This window comes from Bombyx mori, chromosome 26, assembly GCF_030269925.1.
Source record: "Bombyx mori chromosome 26, ASM3026992v2".
In the NCBI taxonomy this organism is placed as follows: domain Eukaryota; kingdom Metazoa; phylum Arthropoda; class Insecta; order Lepidoptera; family Bombycidae; genus Bombyx; species Bombyx mori.
In genome coordinates, this window is record NC_085132.1 from 6,142,501 (window position 1) to 6,160,343 (window position 17,843).

General features: G+C 36.4%; 4 protein-coding genes across 4 annotated transcripts in view; 3 read left to right on the forward strand and 1 right to left on the reverse strand.

Annotated features, from left to right (window-relative positions):
- The window catches only part of LOC101737527 (methenyltetrahydrofolate synthase domain-containing protein), a 29,830-nt gene extending 17,253 nt beyond the window's left edge, over positions 1-12,577 (forward strand). Inside the window, exons 8-13 of the mRNA XM_004922016.5 lie at positions 4,159-4,276; positions 5,335-5,496; positions 5,975-6,064; positions 6,697-6,747; positions 8,109-8,303; positions 10,375-12,577. Coding sequence (XP_004922073.1) covers positions 4,159-4,276; positions 5,335-5,496; positions 5,975-6,064; positions 6,697-6,747; positions 8,109-8,303; positions 10,375-10,383 — 625 coding nt within the window. The 3' untranslated portion in view covers positions 10,384-12,577. The remainder of the gene's footprint in view (positions 1-4,158; positions 4,277-5,334; positions 5,497-5,974; positions 6,065-6,696; positions 6,748-8,108; positions 8,304-10,374) is intronic.
- On the forward strand, positions 509-1,857 carry LOC119630631 (myb/SANT-like DNA-binding domain-containing protein 3). Its single transcript, XM_038020601.2, has 2 exons — positions 509-949; positions 1,147-1,857. The coding sequence occupies exons 1-2, from the start codon at positions 560-562 to the stop codon at positions 1,252-1,254; spliced, it is 498 nt and encodes a 165-aa protein (XP_037876529.1). The 5' UTR covers positions 509-559; the 3' UTR covers positions 1,255-1,857.
- LOC110386692 (putative nuclease HARBI1) lies at positions 1,940-4,118 on the reverse strand. Its single transcript, XM_038020600.2, has 2 exons — positions 2,974-4,118; positions 1,940-2,854 (listed from the first exon to the last, which is right to left on the reverse strand). Exons 1-2 carry the CDS (start codon positions 3,192-3,194, stop codon positions 1,978-1,980), a joined length of 1,098 nt encoding a protein of 365 aa, XP_037876528.1. The 5' UTR covers positions 3,195-4,118; the 3' UTR covers positions 1,940-1,977.
- Positions 12,578-16,405: 3,828 nt separating the features above from the next.
- LOC119630623 (uncharacterized) lies at positions 16,406-17,708 on the forward strand (the record flags this gene model as incomplete). Its single annotated transcript, XM_062676250.1, has 2 exons — positions 16,406-16,603; positions 17,532-17,708. Coding segments are annotated over 2 exons (375 nt in total), but the record flags the coding sequence as incomplete, so codon positions are not given.
- Between the last annotated feature and the right edge of the window lie 135 nt (positions 17,709-17,843).

The following is a 17,843-nucleotide window of genomic DNA, read 5'->3' on the forward strand; positions in this document are numbered from 1 at the left end:
TCATTTTTTCTTACACTATTTTTAATTCTAATTTATTAAAATTTATTTTCTATTTCTTCGTTGGATTTCCTATAAAAGCATATTTTGTTAGTTTTTTTAAACTATTATTTTTTTTCTTTCTAAAACGGAGTATAAAGGGAACAGATAATCGATGGAAACGTCATTCATTGCTTAAATAATGGTTGAGGGCTTTAGACAACGGAGAACATTTTGGGAAGGAATGTAGGATCATGGTTAAATTAGTACCAATTGCTTAATATTTTGGGATGATTGGGTTGAGCAGTAGTTAGTGAACCTGACTGTTAGGCCCATAATATCATTCAGGGTTTAAACTAAGGATCAACAAAACTTCGTTCAAATTTGATCCATAGATTAAACTACTTTCGTAATATCAATACAAAAACAAACAGAGATCAGCTGAACTGTGACAATGTTATGACGTGTGGCAACATTTTGTGATCCGTTCATTCTTTTCAATTTTTTAACAATCCCAAGCTAAAATTACACATCTGTATTTGACAGTTGCTTCGTTTTTCCAAATAAAATTCAATAATTCGTTATGTCCGTCGAAAATAAAACACGCGTTCCCAATTTTTCAAAATCGGAAACAGAATTGCTCACAAGCTTGGTGAGACAATATAGCCATATATTGGAAAATAAAAAAAGTGATATGACAAATAATCAGCTGAAGGAGCAAACTTGGTCAAAGCTGGCCAAAGAATTCAACAGTTTGTCGTCATTTGTGTTCAGAAGTGACAAGACTCTTCGCGCAAAGTATGACAATATAAAAAAGAGGGCCAAGACCAAATATAGTACGTTTCGGAGAAGTTTGTATGGAACAGGGGGTGGACCATCCGCTGAAATTAATTTCAGTCAAGAAGAGGAAGTGGTAATGGAGTTATCTGGGACTAGTGTGATGGGATTACCATCTCGCAATGACTGTGATGAGGTATGTATGAGTAGCTTCTAATTATATCTATCTCTATTTGTCTTATAATCAAATGACCACTGATTAAACCTATACTTTACCAAAAGTCACCAATAATGAAAGAACAGCAGAACTTCAGAACTGTTTTCTATTCTAAGCAAAAATATTTTGTGAATTTTACAAAAATGGTAAATTGGTGCAATTTTGTCTTTTTACAGATAGTAATAACAAAGGAAACAAAGGAAAAATATGCCGAGACCAGCCAAGACACAGCACTTCCGGCAAAAAATAATGAAAATATACTGGTGTGTATTAATTTTATATAAAAAAAAATCTGCCTATTCCCAATCCTAACAAGAACAGTGCTTTGCAGAATATACCACAGTAGGCCTGTGTCTATAGGCTAGTGAGAAAGTGTTAAGACATAATGTGTGCCAGAACGAGGTCCACTGTCCTGCCTGTTACTACCACAAACCATACAAGTGTTTCATTTTCTTAATCTGAAAGCCTGAAGCTGGGAGGACTTTAAAATTTGTTTTTATTAAACTGATTTGTATTTTCTTTGCCTTAGATTGATGAAAAAATTATTGAATCAGAAACCCCAAAGAGCAGTAATTTTCTATTAAAGAGAAAAATATCTACACCCCTCACCAAAAAGAATCCAGAAGTGTTCAATAAAACAATGAACAATTATAGTGCCTTGGCCAATAAAAAAATTAAATTACTGGACGCACAAATTGACAATTTAAATAAAAAACAAGAACAAGAAGTAAAGGAGCATGAACTGAGATGTACACTTCTACAATTAGAAATTGACATTAAAAAAAAAGTACTCGATAGTTTTAATTAATTGATAAAATGCGTTGTAATTAAATATATATGTGATTGTAAATTGTTGTAACTGTGTAATTAAATGTAATAAAAAAAGATGAGGTTGTTTTAATTTCATATTAAAAATTGGTTTTATTAAACATATAAAGGACAATAGTTCAAATATAGTAGTAAATTTACTTTATATTTTGATTTTCCTTTTTTTTAAAGGAATTCAGCTATTGTAAACTACTAAAGTAATTGTCAATTAACATTTGCCTTCTATAACTATTGTTGCTGTAATTGCTGCTGAGGGTGGTATCTTGGTTGTTATCACTGCCAGTTACATCAATGATATTTTCTAAGTTAACATCTAAGTTAGGCATGACATCACTATGCTTGATACACAAGTTGTGTAAAATGGCTGTTGCAACAATGATATCTTGTACCAGTTCAACTTTGGTCTTAATTCCCAATGACAACACTGGAAACCGTCTCTTCCATATGCCAAATGCCCTCTCTATACAATTCCGAGTTCGTATATGAGACTCATTGTATAGTTTCTCAGCTTCTGTGACAGGATTTTGTAGAGGTGTCAATAGATATTTTTTGTTCGGATATCCAGCATCACCGAGAAGAACTAGTTGGCCCATCTGACCTGATTCAAAAATAGCACAGAGTCTGCTATTTTGAAAAATGGTACTGTCATGGCTTGCCCCCGGCCATCTAGCCACAATATTCGAAAATTTCAAGTCTGAATTGCAAACTGCCTGAGTATTTAAGGAAAAATAGCCTTTCCTATTCCTAAAATACTCTGCATTTTGTCCACCTGGTGATTGAATCCGTATATGAGTACAATCAAGGGCTCCATACACTAGAGGAAACCTAGCCATATTGTAGAATCCATTCTGATGTTTCCTTTTGTCTTCTTCAGAATCTTGCAGCATTATATATCGGCATCGTCTTGATGCAATCGCTTCGGTAACTTTTTTAATAGCCTTTCCTGCTGTCGTTTGGTGAACACCACTGAAATCGCCAACAGTAATTTGCATGCATCCAGTAGCATAATAACGCAAGGTTAATAATAACTGGTTACACGCTGACAATGCATGATTCCTGCAATAAAAAAGTACCTAATAACATTACAGTACAAATAAACATTAGGTAATATATACTCAATACTATATATTTAATGGGTACTTTAAAAAAAGTCCTGTAAATAAAGTCCGCCTTACCGATTTGTGGGGTGTGATATGTCATTAGCAATTTCTTCTAAAATCGTAAAAGCTGTATTCTTAGATACACGAAAACGACGTATAAACTCCGTATCGTCCCACTTAACGAAATTGTTTTCTCTTGGTCTGACTAGATAAGGTCTGTTAAAATACGAATTGAAGTCATTGAGAATTTCTAAATCTTCAATATCAGAATCAGTGTCTTCATTCCACTCAGCCATTTTATAACACTATAAATGCCTACTTTTGTTAACAATCAAATTTTTACTTAATTTTACCTAATACTTATCTCTATTTACTGACACTAACTTTATATTACATTTACTTTGACAGGAAACAACAGCTGTTAATTTCGAGCAGCCATTTTAAAAAGAGCAGTTTAAACCCAACTCATGGTTTAAACGCTCCCTCATGGTCGTTTAAACTTTGCGATAGTTTAAACTCTGAAGGGCAGTTTAACTTTGATTGAAATTACGAGTTGATCTTCAGTGACAGTTTAAACCTTCGATTTTAGTTTAAACTACGATTGATATTATGGGCCTTAGACTGAGAGTTGTGGGTCAGATTACCACGTTGAGAGGAATTTGTGTGACGAACAGTCTTGCTTTGTCAGGTTGTTGTCTATAGTATAACGGCCTTCTGGTGTAGTGGTAAGTGACATAATCACTCACAAGGGGGTCGCGGGTTCGAATCCCGCCATGGGAAGATATTTTTACGATGATAAATATGTATACAATGTCTTTTCCAGGGTTATGGATGTATATTAAATATATTTATGTGTATAATAAAAATCTTACATTTATTTCCGTTATCTGGTACCTGTAACACAAGTTCTTTACGAGCTTAGCACTGGACCAGTGTTAATGTGGCGTGATTGTTTGTAAATATTTATTATTATTATTTATTATAGCAATCTAATCTATATTTGATTATATTGAAACTTATATCAGTCTACGCAGTAAGTGTGTGATTTGTCGATGAGCAACTTCGCCAGGTTTGAGCCCCGTGAGCTCGCCTCGCCCGATTACGCTAACATAGCCACTCAAAGCTATCAGCTTAGGTAGAAAAAAAAGATGATTATCTGTTATTTTATGTACTGTTTGCAAAAAAGCAATCTTTTTTTAATACCTAAATTTAAAAAATACTGTTTAAGCCTCGTTATATTTATGAATGAGTTCGTACCAGAGCCGGTCGCGCCTGCACGCTGAAGGAGGTGGATACGGATGTGGAGGAACGCACCGTGCAGCGTCCGAGAAGGGTGCGGCGACGTACGCGCGAACGGAAGAGTCACAGCGAGGGGGAGGTATACTTAATGTCTGACCTTAACCGTCATCGTTGAACTCTGCAAAGAGTTGGACGTGCAACCTAACCTAAACATCAGCCCGCTGAGTTAGTCGCCGGATCTTCTCAGCGGGCAAGCAGCTACTCTTGAATTGTTAGGCCTCCTCTGGAGGCGCTCGGGTAGCTGTTAGCAAATCCCACCACTTCTGGCTGAGCCCTTGATCGCCCACCTATCCTGGTAAAACTGGAAAGGCCTCCGGGCCAACAGTAATCTGCAACTTGACTGACACGAGCTCGAACTGCTTTTTATTGGTAGTAGGACCTCTTGTGAATCCGCACGGGTAGGTACTACTGCCCTGCCTATTTCTGCCGTGAAGCAGTAATGCATTTCGGTTTGAAGGGTGGGGCAGCCGTTGTAACTATACTGAGACCTTAGAATTTATATCACAAGGTGGGTGGCGCATTCACTTTGTAGATGTCTATGGGCTCCAGTAACCACTAACCAGTAACTCCAGGTGGGCTGCAAGCTCGTCCACCCATATAAGAAATAAATAAAAAACTTAGAGGTGTCAAGAGGGACACACCCGGATGGAACGAAGTTCCTTTCGATTAATTAGTGAAGAAATTGTAATAATTTTTTTTTTTTTTTAAGTTATAATAATTTTTTATTTATTATTAACAAATATAACGTAATATAAACGGAATCAGTAGGCTCAATTTTAGTAATAATTGGCTTGTGGTAACTGAAGTAGGAAATATATCGTTGGGATTCTATTTATTTAAATGTTTTGAAAAAACTGCATAGATGGTAGTGCAAATAGAAAGACGAAACGAAAATAACTGGCTTGCTTTCTATGAGAGAGAGAGAAAGGGAGACAGATAGACAGACAGAGAAACACGCGCACGCTGCACGTTTTACAACTATGGCAAAAAGTGTCGTTACAACTTTTGGTCTTAATTTTTTCCGTCGAGCCCCCTTTCGCAACGCGCGATAAGGAACTTCGTTCCAAAAACTCACAATAACATTAGATTATCGGCTACCTTACTCTCAAGAGTTCCATTTAATGGTTTTTCTCGTAGGGCAACACAACTGAAGGCGAAGATGGCAAGCCCGGGAAGCCCCGTCGTTCGAACCGGAACCGCCGCAACAGCACCAAGTCGGCCGGGAAGGAGCCGCGCGAGGGCGACGCTAAACCTAGACGCCCGAAACGACAACGTCCCGTCATCGACTTCTCCGTTAAGGTCATTTTATATTAATCACCTACAATCTGTCTGTCAGAAATGTCATCGCTGTCTTGCTACGGCTTAGACCAGTGCTTCCCAACCTTTTTTGTGCCATACATAATTTTTAACATAAAAAAATTGATTTGTTAACTAAAGAAACATAAATGATAGGTTTAAGGAAGAAATCACTATGAATTTTTCATCAAAACACGGTAAGTAATATTTCAAAACTGGAATTCAAATTTGAAAATAATTTTAATACAGATTTTCTGTATTAATTTAGTGGGATTGTCCCCTTGTGGGGCGTGGGTTCTGCGTTGGGAAACACCGGCTTAGACTCTGTGCTCGCCTTTTTGTCGTATTATCACAAACCGCAATCCTTTTATTATATGATCAACCAGTAATGAAACAGTTTAATTTTTTTCTATATATTCTGTTGACAATCCTAAATATATGAAAGAAAACGAGTTATTTAATATTAATTTTAATCTTTCAGATCTCCAATATAAGCCCAAACACTAGAGTGCGTGACTTGAAACAAGCTCTCTCCGAGCGCGGCGTCAAACCTCAGATAATGGTGTGGAAAGTGAGTTTACAATATTTCACTTTTATTTTTATTTTCTTCTTATCTCTTATTTGTATTTCAATTGGGTAATTGACTGATGTGTTCAATCTTCTCTATATATAAAAATGAATTGCTGTTCGTTAGTCTCGCTAAAACTCGAGAACGGCTGGACGGATTTGGATAATTTTGGTCTTGAATTATTTGTGGAAGTCCAGAGAAGGTTTAAAAGGTAGATAAATATGAAAATGCTTGGAATTAAATAAAAATAAAAAAAATTGTTTTTCCGATGATGTGTCCCCCCTGTCGGACGGATTCCTTTTGTTTGTTTTTAAGTTTATTTTATACGAAAGTTTAGGTCTTTTATTTATCGATTGAGGCACTACGAAGTCTGCCGGGTCAGCTAGTAAATGTATAAAATTGTATAAAAATATTTTACAATCAAAAATCGTAATTTTATTGAAGTAATAGTATAATGTTTCAATAAGATTAAGTATGCTCTGTTGTAATACCACAAAGATATTTTAAATAAATAACAAATTATATGCGCTATTGTTGTCTTGCATGAAATAATATTCAGAATCTATCATTATTGTAGTTTTTTTGTGAAGCAATAATATCTAAGAACGTGTTCAAAAATAAAATTTTATTTGCAGGGTTTCCGTGGATTTTGTTATTTGCACTTCTTCAAACCAGGACCTCAAAAGGTATTTATAATTACGCATTCACTTACTATTGCATTACTCACCAGATTTTATTACGTAGGTTGGTTTTTTTAACTTTTATTGGAAACAAGAATGAATGCATGAATTTGACATTCAAGACTTAATTCGAATGTGTGTCTAATTTGTAATTTGTTAAAAAACAGAGGGGTACAATAATAAATCATATTTATAACTCTATTTTTACTAAGTAAATGTCTCCTATTTTCATTAGCATATTAAGAGAATACATGATATGTTTGTATTTGAAATGTAATAGAAAATTACTAAACTGAAAGGTCGTATTAATCAATATTAACCGATATAACTATACTTGAGACCTTAGAACTTATATCTCAAAGTGGGTGGTGCATTTACGTCGTAGATCGGTTCTCTCTGTGTGTTATACTGTATGGTCCATGGGGAATGCTCTGAGGATTTATTCGAGATGATCCCCTCATCTCCTTTTTATCATCGCACCTCCCGCCATCGGAGCAGAGTTCTTCCATATTATCTGGAACCGCTGCATTCCTCGACAGTGTGTTTCCAAAGATTTTTTTTGCCACGTACGTTACGGCTTTGGAATGAACTCCCCTCCACGGTGTTTCCCGAGCGCTATGACATGTCCGTCTTCAAACGAGGCTTGCGGCGAGTACTTTATGGTAGGCAGCGGCTTGGCTCTGCCCCTGGCATTGTTGACGTCCATGAGCGACGGTGACCACTTACCATCAGGTGGGCCGTATGCTCGTCTGCCTACAATGGCAATAAAAAAAAAGATGTCTATGGGCTCCAGTAACCATTTAACACCAGGTGGGCTGTGAGCTCGTCCACCCATCTTTTTTTTTTTTTTATTGCTTAATGGGTAGACGAGCTCACAGCCCACCTGGTGTTAAGTGGTTACTGGAGCCCATAGACATCCACAACGTAAATGCGCCACCCACCTTGAGATATAAGTTCTAAGGTCTCAGTATAGTTACAACGGCTGCCCCACCCTTCAAACCGAAACGCATTACTGCTTCACGGCAGAAATAGGCAGGGCGGTGGTACCTATCCGCGCGGACTCACAAGAGGTCCTACCACCAGTAATTACGCAAATTATAATTTTGCGGGTTTCATTTTTATTACACGATGTTATTCCTTCACCGTGGAAGTCAATCGTGAACATTTGTTGAGTACGTATTTCATTAGAAAAATTGATACCCGCCTGAGATTCGAACACCGGTGCATCGCTCAACACGAATGCACCGGACGTCTTATCCGTTAGGCCACGACGACTTCCTACGTCCTACGAGCAATAAAAACAAATATAAACTTGACAGATGAGTTTTCGATGTATTTAAAGTGTCGAATGTCGTTGTTGTACTCAGGGCGAAGGCGACAGCGGCGTCAGCGCCGTGAGCATGGAGGGCGTGCTGTCGGCGTTGGCGCAGATGTCCCTGGGCGGGTCCGGGGACGGCGACGCCGAGGACAAGCCGCGGCTGCTCGCCGTGGAGCCCGCGCCGCCCCGCCAGCCGCACGCCGAGCGCGCCGCACCCACCCCCGCATCCGCACCCGCCGCCGAGGTACCTTTTTTTTTAATACGCTTTTATTAGCTTCAATTTGCTTCAGACGTGTGTACGTTTGTAACGGAATCTTGGAACATGATTTTGACCCCCTTCAAAACGTCGGTTTAACTCGAAAGGACAATGCCCATTTTCTATGGGCGTTTGGGCCCCTGAAAAAAGTTGTCGGGTGATGATGATTTTAACTTAATTTGATAGACAAAGAAATATCGTTTCATATTCAGAAAACGATTTTTATATTCTCACCCAGGCTTAAGAGAAATCTGTTTTTTTCTGCAGCTAAAATTAAGTTGTTAATTGTTTTCTTCGAAATCAATAATCGCTCTCGTCATTATTTACAGTATTAAATAAGTTAATTGTGGTTAATGTTGCTAGAAATAAGCCCTTACGTACATTTTATTATTATTATATCCTCATAATGATAATAAAATGAAATGAAATCCGGAAGCCGGCAACGATATTGTTGTTGTTGTTTTTAAATTCGCCAACAAGCAGGCAAAGAGCGTAGCCTATACAGCCTAGTCTGTCATAGTTATATTTTTTATATATTTTTTATGTTAATAAAAATCCGGTGTATTTCTTTTTATTGCTTTTTGGGAGTTTTGACGTCAACTTGATGAATAGCACATTGAGTGAGCGTGAATTTCCGCAACCTTTTATCTTGAAAAAAAATAACAGTCACTGCTATGTTAGCCACAGTTTTATTCCAATGACATTTAATGACAAATAACATTTAATACACAAAACAACACCCAATTTGTATATTATACATCACAATAAGCTATTAAAAAAACATAAAATAAAACTTCAAGGGACGCTTCACTCGGGTTACTGCCAAAACTCTCTGATCATATATAATAAGAATAGAGTAATGGTAGGCCATTGAGATTTTTACTAATGGAATCATTAATATCTAAAAAAATTAAATAATTCATGGTTTTAAATAATAATTATTATTACAATACATAAATATTGAATTGAACAACAATAAACTAAAAAGTCTGTGAATTATAACCATTAGCAATTTTTTTAATTTGTTGTTCAAGTCACAGACAACTCTTTCGTTTGTCAGCATATAAGTTTACTATAAGGCTGTATGGGCTAATTTTCCCTTTGTCTATTGGCGAATTTAAAAACTATGGCACTCAGTTTTGGGATGTTATCAAATAAGTAATTTATTTTTTTGTAAAACAATGCCAGGGTGAAAGAAATGTTGATACATAAACTAAACAACATGAAAAAATAAGGCATAGTTTTTCAAGTACAAATAGTTTTGTCATGAAGTTGGCCCACTTTTGGGCATTGTCCTTTGGTATACTTATTAAGGACCGATGACAATTCAATATTAAAAAAACGATCAGAAACGCTACCCACTGAGAAGATCCGGCGAGAAACTCAGTGGGCTCGAGGTAGCGACGCCGCTGTACTACGTTTAATTAACGCTTTACAACACATCAACCTTTTGGAATAGTTCCGATTTGTTTTACTGGTGGTAGGACCTCTTGTGAGTCCACACGGGTAGGTACCACCACCCTGCCTATTTCTGACGTGAAGCAGTAATACGTTTTGGCTTGAAGGGCAAGGCAGCTGTTGTAACTATACTGAGACCTTAGAACTTGGCTGTGAGCTAGTCCACCCATCTAAGCATTAAAAAATTATTATTTTTTTAAATATTGAGACTTATACCTCATGGCAGATATTAGTTACGTTGTGGTGTCCCTTAGCTTCTGTAATCACTTAGCATCAAGGGTATCGTGAGGTCGTTTACCCCTTAATGCAAAAAAAAAACTTTCGTGCTTTTAGACTTGCTACAATTACATCATATTCAAAATATAATCTCTTTTTTCGCCCTAGCACAGGAGAAAGTCCTAGGTCGAGGCCGTTTAGAGGCCCTATATCGCTAAGTAACTTTTTTATTTCCGTTATTAATTCTATGTTATATGTATGGTAGGTACAATAGCGTAAATAATATTAAAAAGACACAGATTATCTATAAATAATCCATATAATAAGTGCATAGTAACAACACTATTATATGCACAGCAAAATAAAGAAAATTATTTAATTTCAGGTCCAATGACTCGATCGAGCCGGAGACTAAAAGCAAATGTTGAAAACCATTTTAACGAATTTCATTAACAAACACGCATAACGTTGCTCGCTTGGTTGCACGCGGACGGACGGGTCTCCTGTCGCATTCCGACACTTATCGTTTAGGATTTAAGGTTCATTTTCCTGTGGGGCCGGCCCGTATACATAACATACCAGTAAAACGCTTTAATTTTTTTGATATAGCTGCTACAGAACACTTTGAATGCCACAAAATTGGCAATATCGTTTGATTATTAACATCTCGTCTTTTCGCATTAAAAGTGTACAATTTCCAAAAATATTCGAAATTGAGTTAATATGCGGAATCATTTGGTATCATCATCAATATTTTTCTCATAAATACTGTCAAAAGAGTGTAGTTTAGTTTTCTTTTTAGTTTACCTATGTTTTAAATAAATTAAGACATAATTTTATCTTACTTTAAAAGGCAAATAATGTAACTGATAAAATAAAATCTGCAAAGATGATTAATATTAAAAATATTACATGATAATAATAAACCTTTAAAACACTCTCCTGTAAAATTAGTAAGTTTTGAGATTATACAGTTCTAATGCGAGAAGACGGTCTCAGACTTGGTAATGCTTGAAATTAGTATTTGATAAATAAGATGTGGTTTTTTTTTTTTAATTTCAATGAAGGGCCGGTACCTGCTTTTTATCATAGAAGTGTGAACATGTATTTACGTAACTTAACGAAAGATCTTTATATGAACGTTTAGTTGTTGTCTAGTCTAATGTTAGCACGTAAAGATTTTATTGTTTCTCTCTCAATTATTTCGGGGCTTAAATCAATTAAAAGACGTCAAGGATTTAAAGGTTTTTTACAGTATTTACTTTTAATAGTTTTAAGCCTTCGAATACTCTTCCATTTGAAAAGATGCTATATTTTTTAGTGTTTGAAGTTAATGATTCATATATATGTATAAGGTGCTTGAAAATAATATAAATAAAAAAAAAACAGAGCCCCAAATTTGGTATTCGTTGGAAAAGAGGTATTTTGTTTGTTTGTTTTTTTTTTTAATATTAGAGATAGAGTTATTTATTTTTTGAATATAAATAATCGTTTGGGGCCATGTTTGAGTTTTTTTCTGTATATTTGTGCCAACTTGGATGAGAAATGAGTTTATTATTTTACGTTTCACTTCATAATAATTGTATTATTATAATTACTGTTCCTTACGAATTTCGTCCAACGAAAAAAAAAATATATATATATTTTTAAACTGATGAAAAAGATGTATGTGTATTTTAATTATAACTTTTCTATTAGTAAATGTATGATGGATACTTACTTGGGTGTCTTAAATGCCCGTAGATGGCTTATTTACAAAATTAATGTAACTTATCGTAAAATGAAAATGAATAAATTTCATGTTAGAATCTCAATTTTAGCTTAAAATTAGCGAGAAGAAATATTTAGAAATTTAAAGATTTAAAAAAAAATATGTAGATTTTGTCTTGAATTTTTTTTTGAGGTTATCGTGTTTATCTTTTTGTTTTGTAATTAAATTATCAGAACATATCGTATTGAGCGAGTTGGTATAAATATTTTTACGCTGTTGTAATATTTCGAAAGTTTACTTCTTCAGTATTAGGTTATTTTTCAATTTAAGACTCGGAAAAGTAATATATATTATGATAACGTAATTATGATGTGTTTAAAAAAAAAAAAACTTATTTTCCCTGTTCTATGTATGGAACGGTTTGTTGGAAACTGATCTTTAATTGGTCTCTTTTTAGTGTAGTTTTTTTTTAATTATTATTGGAGTGAACATTTAAACATTTAAGTTTTGTTTTAATTGCTAAGCATGTTGGCTTTTCATTTTGCTTTGTGAGCACGATTGTACACGCACACGTAGCGTCGAAATAAATATTATTTGCGATTTTAAGCACTGTTTTTTTTTTAATGTATATAATTTGTTAACACGCTATTTTATTGTAACGTTGGTACAGCAGGCACGGATGAGCGACTTTTTTTTTTCGTTTTTGTATTTTTTTAATAAATTTATTAAAGTATTTATTTTTCTTTATTTATTTTTTTGTTGTTCCTCGCGAAAACGGATTGTGTGTGGGAAATTGGTTTATTTTTCCTAAAACTTAGCGTTGTGATTGTAAATTTCTTAGAGGTTGAGAGTAAAATTAAATTCTATTTTTCTAGTGGATTGATGTTTTATTTTGCGTTTCAACATTTTGTAGTTTAGGATACTTGACGTCTAACATTTTTTGACACAAAGATGGCGTATGTCATGTCAACTAGGGAAGATGAAAAAATGAACTGACGCTTTGCATAGAATCTATGCCATAGAGCAAGAACACTCTCCCGCGTATTTATTATTATGTACTTAGATGTCGCATCGTTTGATATAAGTAAACCGGACGCATTACACTTTAGGCCATGACTTCTTCACTTCTCAGACAACAACACTAAAATAATACCAAATCGGTAAGTAATTTGTTTTCCAGTTTTGTTAAAGTAGAAGTAAGAAAATTTTGTTTTGACAACGATCATAATTCAGCGACTGTGCCAAAAATACATACAAATTAAATACACTAACTAACCTTATTCGTGTCTATCGCTAATTCGATTAGTGAAAACATCAAAATTGATCGCGTCGTTTAGGAGAAGTAAGTGGAGAAACAGACAGGGAGACTACGACTTTTTTAATACTAATTATAGGTTAATATTACTGTACAAACTATAAACAGTCGTCGTCGCCCTAAATGCGTCATTTGGAATCCTTCCGATCCACTCCCTGTGCAACCAACTACCTACAGACATAGCTCGCTGACCTAACCCATACATCAGCCGGCTGAGTTTTTCGCCGGATTTTCGCAGCGGGTCGCGATTCCGATCTGCTCGTAGATTCATTCGCGAAGCAGTGCTCTTGAGTTGTTAGGTTTCCTTTGGAGGCGCTTGGGTAGGTGTTAGCAAATCCCACCCCTCCTGGCTGAGCCCGTGCTCGCCCACCTGTCCTAGTGAAACTAGAAAGGCCTCTGGGCCATCTGTAATGCATCATTCATAAAAAAAATCTCGCCAAATCTCAATGAGTCGCGATTCCGATCCTGTGGTAGATTCAGTAGCACTTATTTTGTAAGGGTACATGTGAGTAAAGTTTCTCAGGCAGAGCCCCATGAGCTCACCTAAACGTTCTGTGAATCTTCCCCTCGAGGTTACTACCAAAAAAGATAGGCAAGAAAAAGTGCTGTGTTTCCAAACCCATAAGCTAAATTAAGTACTTTGGCTTCGTTCCTGTGTCGTTTAGTTATAACATGAGATACAATTATGTGTAGCATTGTTTCTGATATAAATGTATAGCGTTTTCGAACACGTTCAGTATTATCAGATGCATCATGCAATTTACCTGCTGCTTTAAAAACAAAACTACAACAAGGAAATAGTTTAGTTGTATCTCCACAATCACGATGCTGACTAAATTTTATGTTAGTTATTGTGTTTGTTTGTTAATCCGATTTAATGAGGGCGGTTCGGCTCCTGTAAGTATTTATGATATTAGAGGCATTTGAAATTATCATAGCGGTAGGCAGCAGTTTGGCTCTGCCCCTGGCATTGCTGAAGTCCATGGGCGACGGTAACCACTCACCATCAGGTGGGCCGTATGCTCGTCTGCCTACAGGGCAATAAATAAAAAAAAGCTCATAAGATTCCACTTCTTAAATATAATTCTTTCTATTGCATACTGTACGGTAGTTCAGTTTTATTGCGTAATGTTGAAGACTAAATCTTTTTGAAGTCTACGTCATTCACGTCAAGATTCGCGTAGTATAGGTATCTAACCAAACCACTTGGGTCTGATGCAGGGATCATGATTTTGAAATATATGTAAAGAAAGTTATTCCTTTCTTTAATTTGATTATATAATTTGAATGATGTCACGCCTGCGCTGTCAACATGTGCCGGAACGTCCGCGCATGTGTTGTAAAGTCGAAAAGCCTTGACAGATAAACAATATGCTATTGTGTAAAATTTTATAAAAAATAATTTCTATTTGGATAGTTACAAGATTATAAAATAAACTAAATATCGTTTCTTCGTTCTTTCAGAGCAACACATTGAAGTTTTATTTTAATAAAATAACATTACCTAATAATCTTATATATATTTACGCTTGTATATATACGTAACAAATAGTCATCTATAACGTAATATCTTTCTCTAAATATTTGACAGAAATACATGCTGTATTTCAATACGGACGTGGTAGTGTCTGACGATGAAAAAAGCAAAGAGTTTATGGACACATCCGGTATTATGATGGAGTGGCTAAATGAAACGACTGCTTATCTACACGGTACTTGCAAGCTTCTTAGGGCTTCAAAGAGAATACAATGGTAAGATAAAATAAAAATAATGAAAACCGGCGTGCTATGCAATGCTACTCACAAAGGGGCCCCAAATAGTCCGCTAAGCAATGCTGGACTATTAAGCTATTGCATAGCTTTTATCGCGGGCGTCGAGCGCGGCGACCGAATCAAGAAATTCCGTAACGAAAATAAAATCGAACACCCCACTCCACCTACCGTGTAGCTCGCGTTCAACACATTCACACGTTGCGCTTGTGTAGTGTTTGTGAATAAGCGCGCGGCGTGACGTCGCACTGCATGCGCATTATGAAAAGTCTGCCCGTCTCTCTCTCGCGCGATCTAGTGTGAAGGGGACAGCTAATGTTTTGCTTTTGTTCATGTTTATAAATATAGCGTGGTCTTATTTTATTATAGTTTTAATATTAAATTATTATTATCTAGTTATAATTGCATAAGTTGATAAAAAATGCTATGCAATAGCTTTAGCGCGGCAGTCCCCGAGTGCCACACGTGTTTTTTTTTATTCTAATTATAATTGATATCTGGAAAATATGATTAAAATTTAGTGCCAGTTCAATATAATACATGTTAATTTGTAAATAAAAAGTAAAAAAAGGACACTAATAGTCTAAATAGGGGCGCTTCAAAGGTATTGTTTCCCAGGCGCGAGTTAAGCTCGCCACACCACTTATTAGCTGCGCCCGTAGGTTAGAAACTAATAGCAGTAGCGCACTGGAGCAGCGTAGCTTAGCCACGCAATTTTTATCAATCAATTATTAATATTTTATCAATTATTGTGTATATGGGTAGACAAGCTCACAGCCCACCTGGTGTTAAGTGGTTACCGGAGCCCGTAGACATATACAATGTAAATGCGCCACCCACCTTAAGATATAAGTTCTAAGGTCTTAGTATAGTTACAACGGCCGCCCCGCCCTTCAAACCGAAACGCATTCCTGCTTCACGGCAGAAATAGGCGGGGTGGTGGTACCTACCGGTTCGGACTGACAAGAGGTCCTACCACCCGTATTAAACTTTAGCACTTATGATTCCATGATCCGTACGGCTAGACGAGTCTTTGCGCAAAGTATACTTGAAATGTAAACGAAAACAGACACTGCTTGTTTGGCGATTCCTGTCACACTAAAAATCACTATCCAAAGTCAAGTTTCATACAACTATTACTTTTTTGGTGGCGCGTAATGTAACAGCAGGTTTCTTGTATTTTGTATCCGCTAGTTACCTACCTTTTAGATTGCGCTTTAGGTTTTGCAATCAGATTTCGCTTATTTAAACGAATAAGCGTTTAGTTGTTCACTTCAGTGTGCTTAGTGCGAGTTTTTTAACGTTCTCGATAGCGTAAAAGTTAACCCAATTTTGTATGCAGTTGGAACAGCGCCCCTAACGGCAAACGTAGGCAAACGATCCCATTCCATACAAATATGAACTAACTTTTACGCTATCGAGAACGTTAAAAAACTCGCACTAAGCACACTATTCTATTCAACTGAAACTCTGAAAAACGACCTTTTATAGGTGAGAGCAACATTATCACAATTATTTATCTCATTTAAAAAACAGTCGACAGATTCAACTAAATTAAAAAACTATCGATAATGTCCTTTTCCGTTTATCGATTTTTTAGAACATTCAAAATGAAATACTTTCATATCATTTTACTGTTTACAGCTAGAGATTAAACTGGAGAAAGAAGCGTCGGGGAAACGCGAAATGATTTTTGCTCACGATATCTGCGATCTGTGTAAGGAGCTTGTTGATCGGGACAGTAACTATTACAAATATTTCAAACACATCGACTTTCCAGCGACGCCAGGTGGGGGAGGAAAGTCCTCGAATGGAGGCCACGGATGGGTACAAGGAGCGTGGGGCGTCCTCCAACCAGGTGGACTGACGACTTAGTGCGCACGGCGGGAAGTCGTTGGATGCGAAAGGCGGAGGACCGCATTATGTGGAAGGCATTGGAGAAGGCCTATGTCCAGCAGTGGGCAGATAAAGGCTGATGATGATGATGATGATGATGATGACTTCGCTGACCGCTGTCCACTCGGAGCTGTAAGTATTTTTTACATTCTGTTTCTTTAGTAACGTGACTTGAAGGTATATTCATAATCGACGCTTGAAAGGCAAACGTGACTAAGCGACAATAACTGCTTTGTACCTACATAAATGATAGGCAATAACCGTATTCGATGCGCAAAAAAAATATATTTCTAGGTCTATTAAAATAATTTCATTCCTACAGCTAGATTCGTTAAAATAGAATTTTTGTCAGGTATTTCAACTTTAAATTAGTCTACTGTAAAGTTCACGCATTGTCGCTTAGTCATGTTTGCCATTCAAGCGTCGATATGTACTTTATTGAGAGAATCCCTGTTCGATGTTGGCTAATCTACGTCCCAATACACTTAGCTACAGAGTACGATATGGGTGCGTTACGCAAATTCAAATTGTCTTAAGACCTTTTGCCCGAGAACCTCTACTTGTAAATTTCCATTTAATGAACATTAATAGGTATTAAATAAAACCACCGATGGATAGTTGAATATATTATTATCTTTTTTAATTGCATTCATGGGTAAACGATTTGAAGGCCCACCTTAGATAAAAGGCTACTGGAGCCTGTATTTACCTATATAGGTACAAGAATATCGCCATCCTCTTTAAAACATTAAGTTGAAGTCTGATCTCTGTTGTATTACCCGCTGCCCTACAATTTAAAAGGTAATGCCTGATCGCTAAGTGAACAGTGATGATATGAAATCATTTTCAGGGTGACTATCCGATTCACGATTTCGTCTTAGATGCTGATGAGATACCACTGAATAGCTACAACGTGGGATTATATGTGGCAACCATGAATATCTATGAAAACCCAACGGGCGACTGCAAAGCCAACAAGGAGTTCTTATGCTCTTTACATTTAGGGCTGTCAGTTGAAATGGAATGATTAATCTGTTAAGTATTTTTTTTCATAGTTTGTCCTCGTACGGATAGTGATAGCCCACTGAGTTTCTCGCCGGATCTTCTCAGTGGGTCGCGTTTCTGATCCGGTGGTAGATTCTGCGAAGCACTGCTCTTACTA

Coding starts and splice junctions, on each gene's coding strand:
- LOC110386692 (XM_038020600.2), bottom strand. CDS start 3,194: ATGGCTGAGTGGAATGAAGACACTGATTCTGATATTGAAGATTTAGAA. Junction 2,855..2,973: donor ATATCACACCCCACAAATCG/GTAAGGCGGACT, acceptor TTTTTATTGCAG/GAATCATGCATTGTCAGCGT.
- LOC119630631 (XM_038020601.2), top strand. CDS start 560: ATGTCCGTCGAAAATAAAACACGCGTTCCCAATTTTTCAAAATCGGAA. Junction 950..1,146: donor CTCGCAATGACTGTGATGAG/GTATGTATGAGT, acceptor GTCTTTTTACAG/ATAGTAATAACAAAGGAAAC.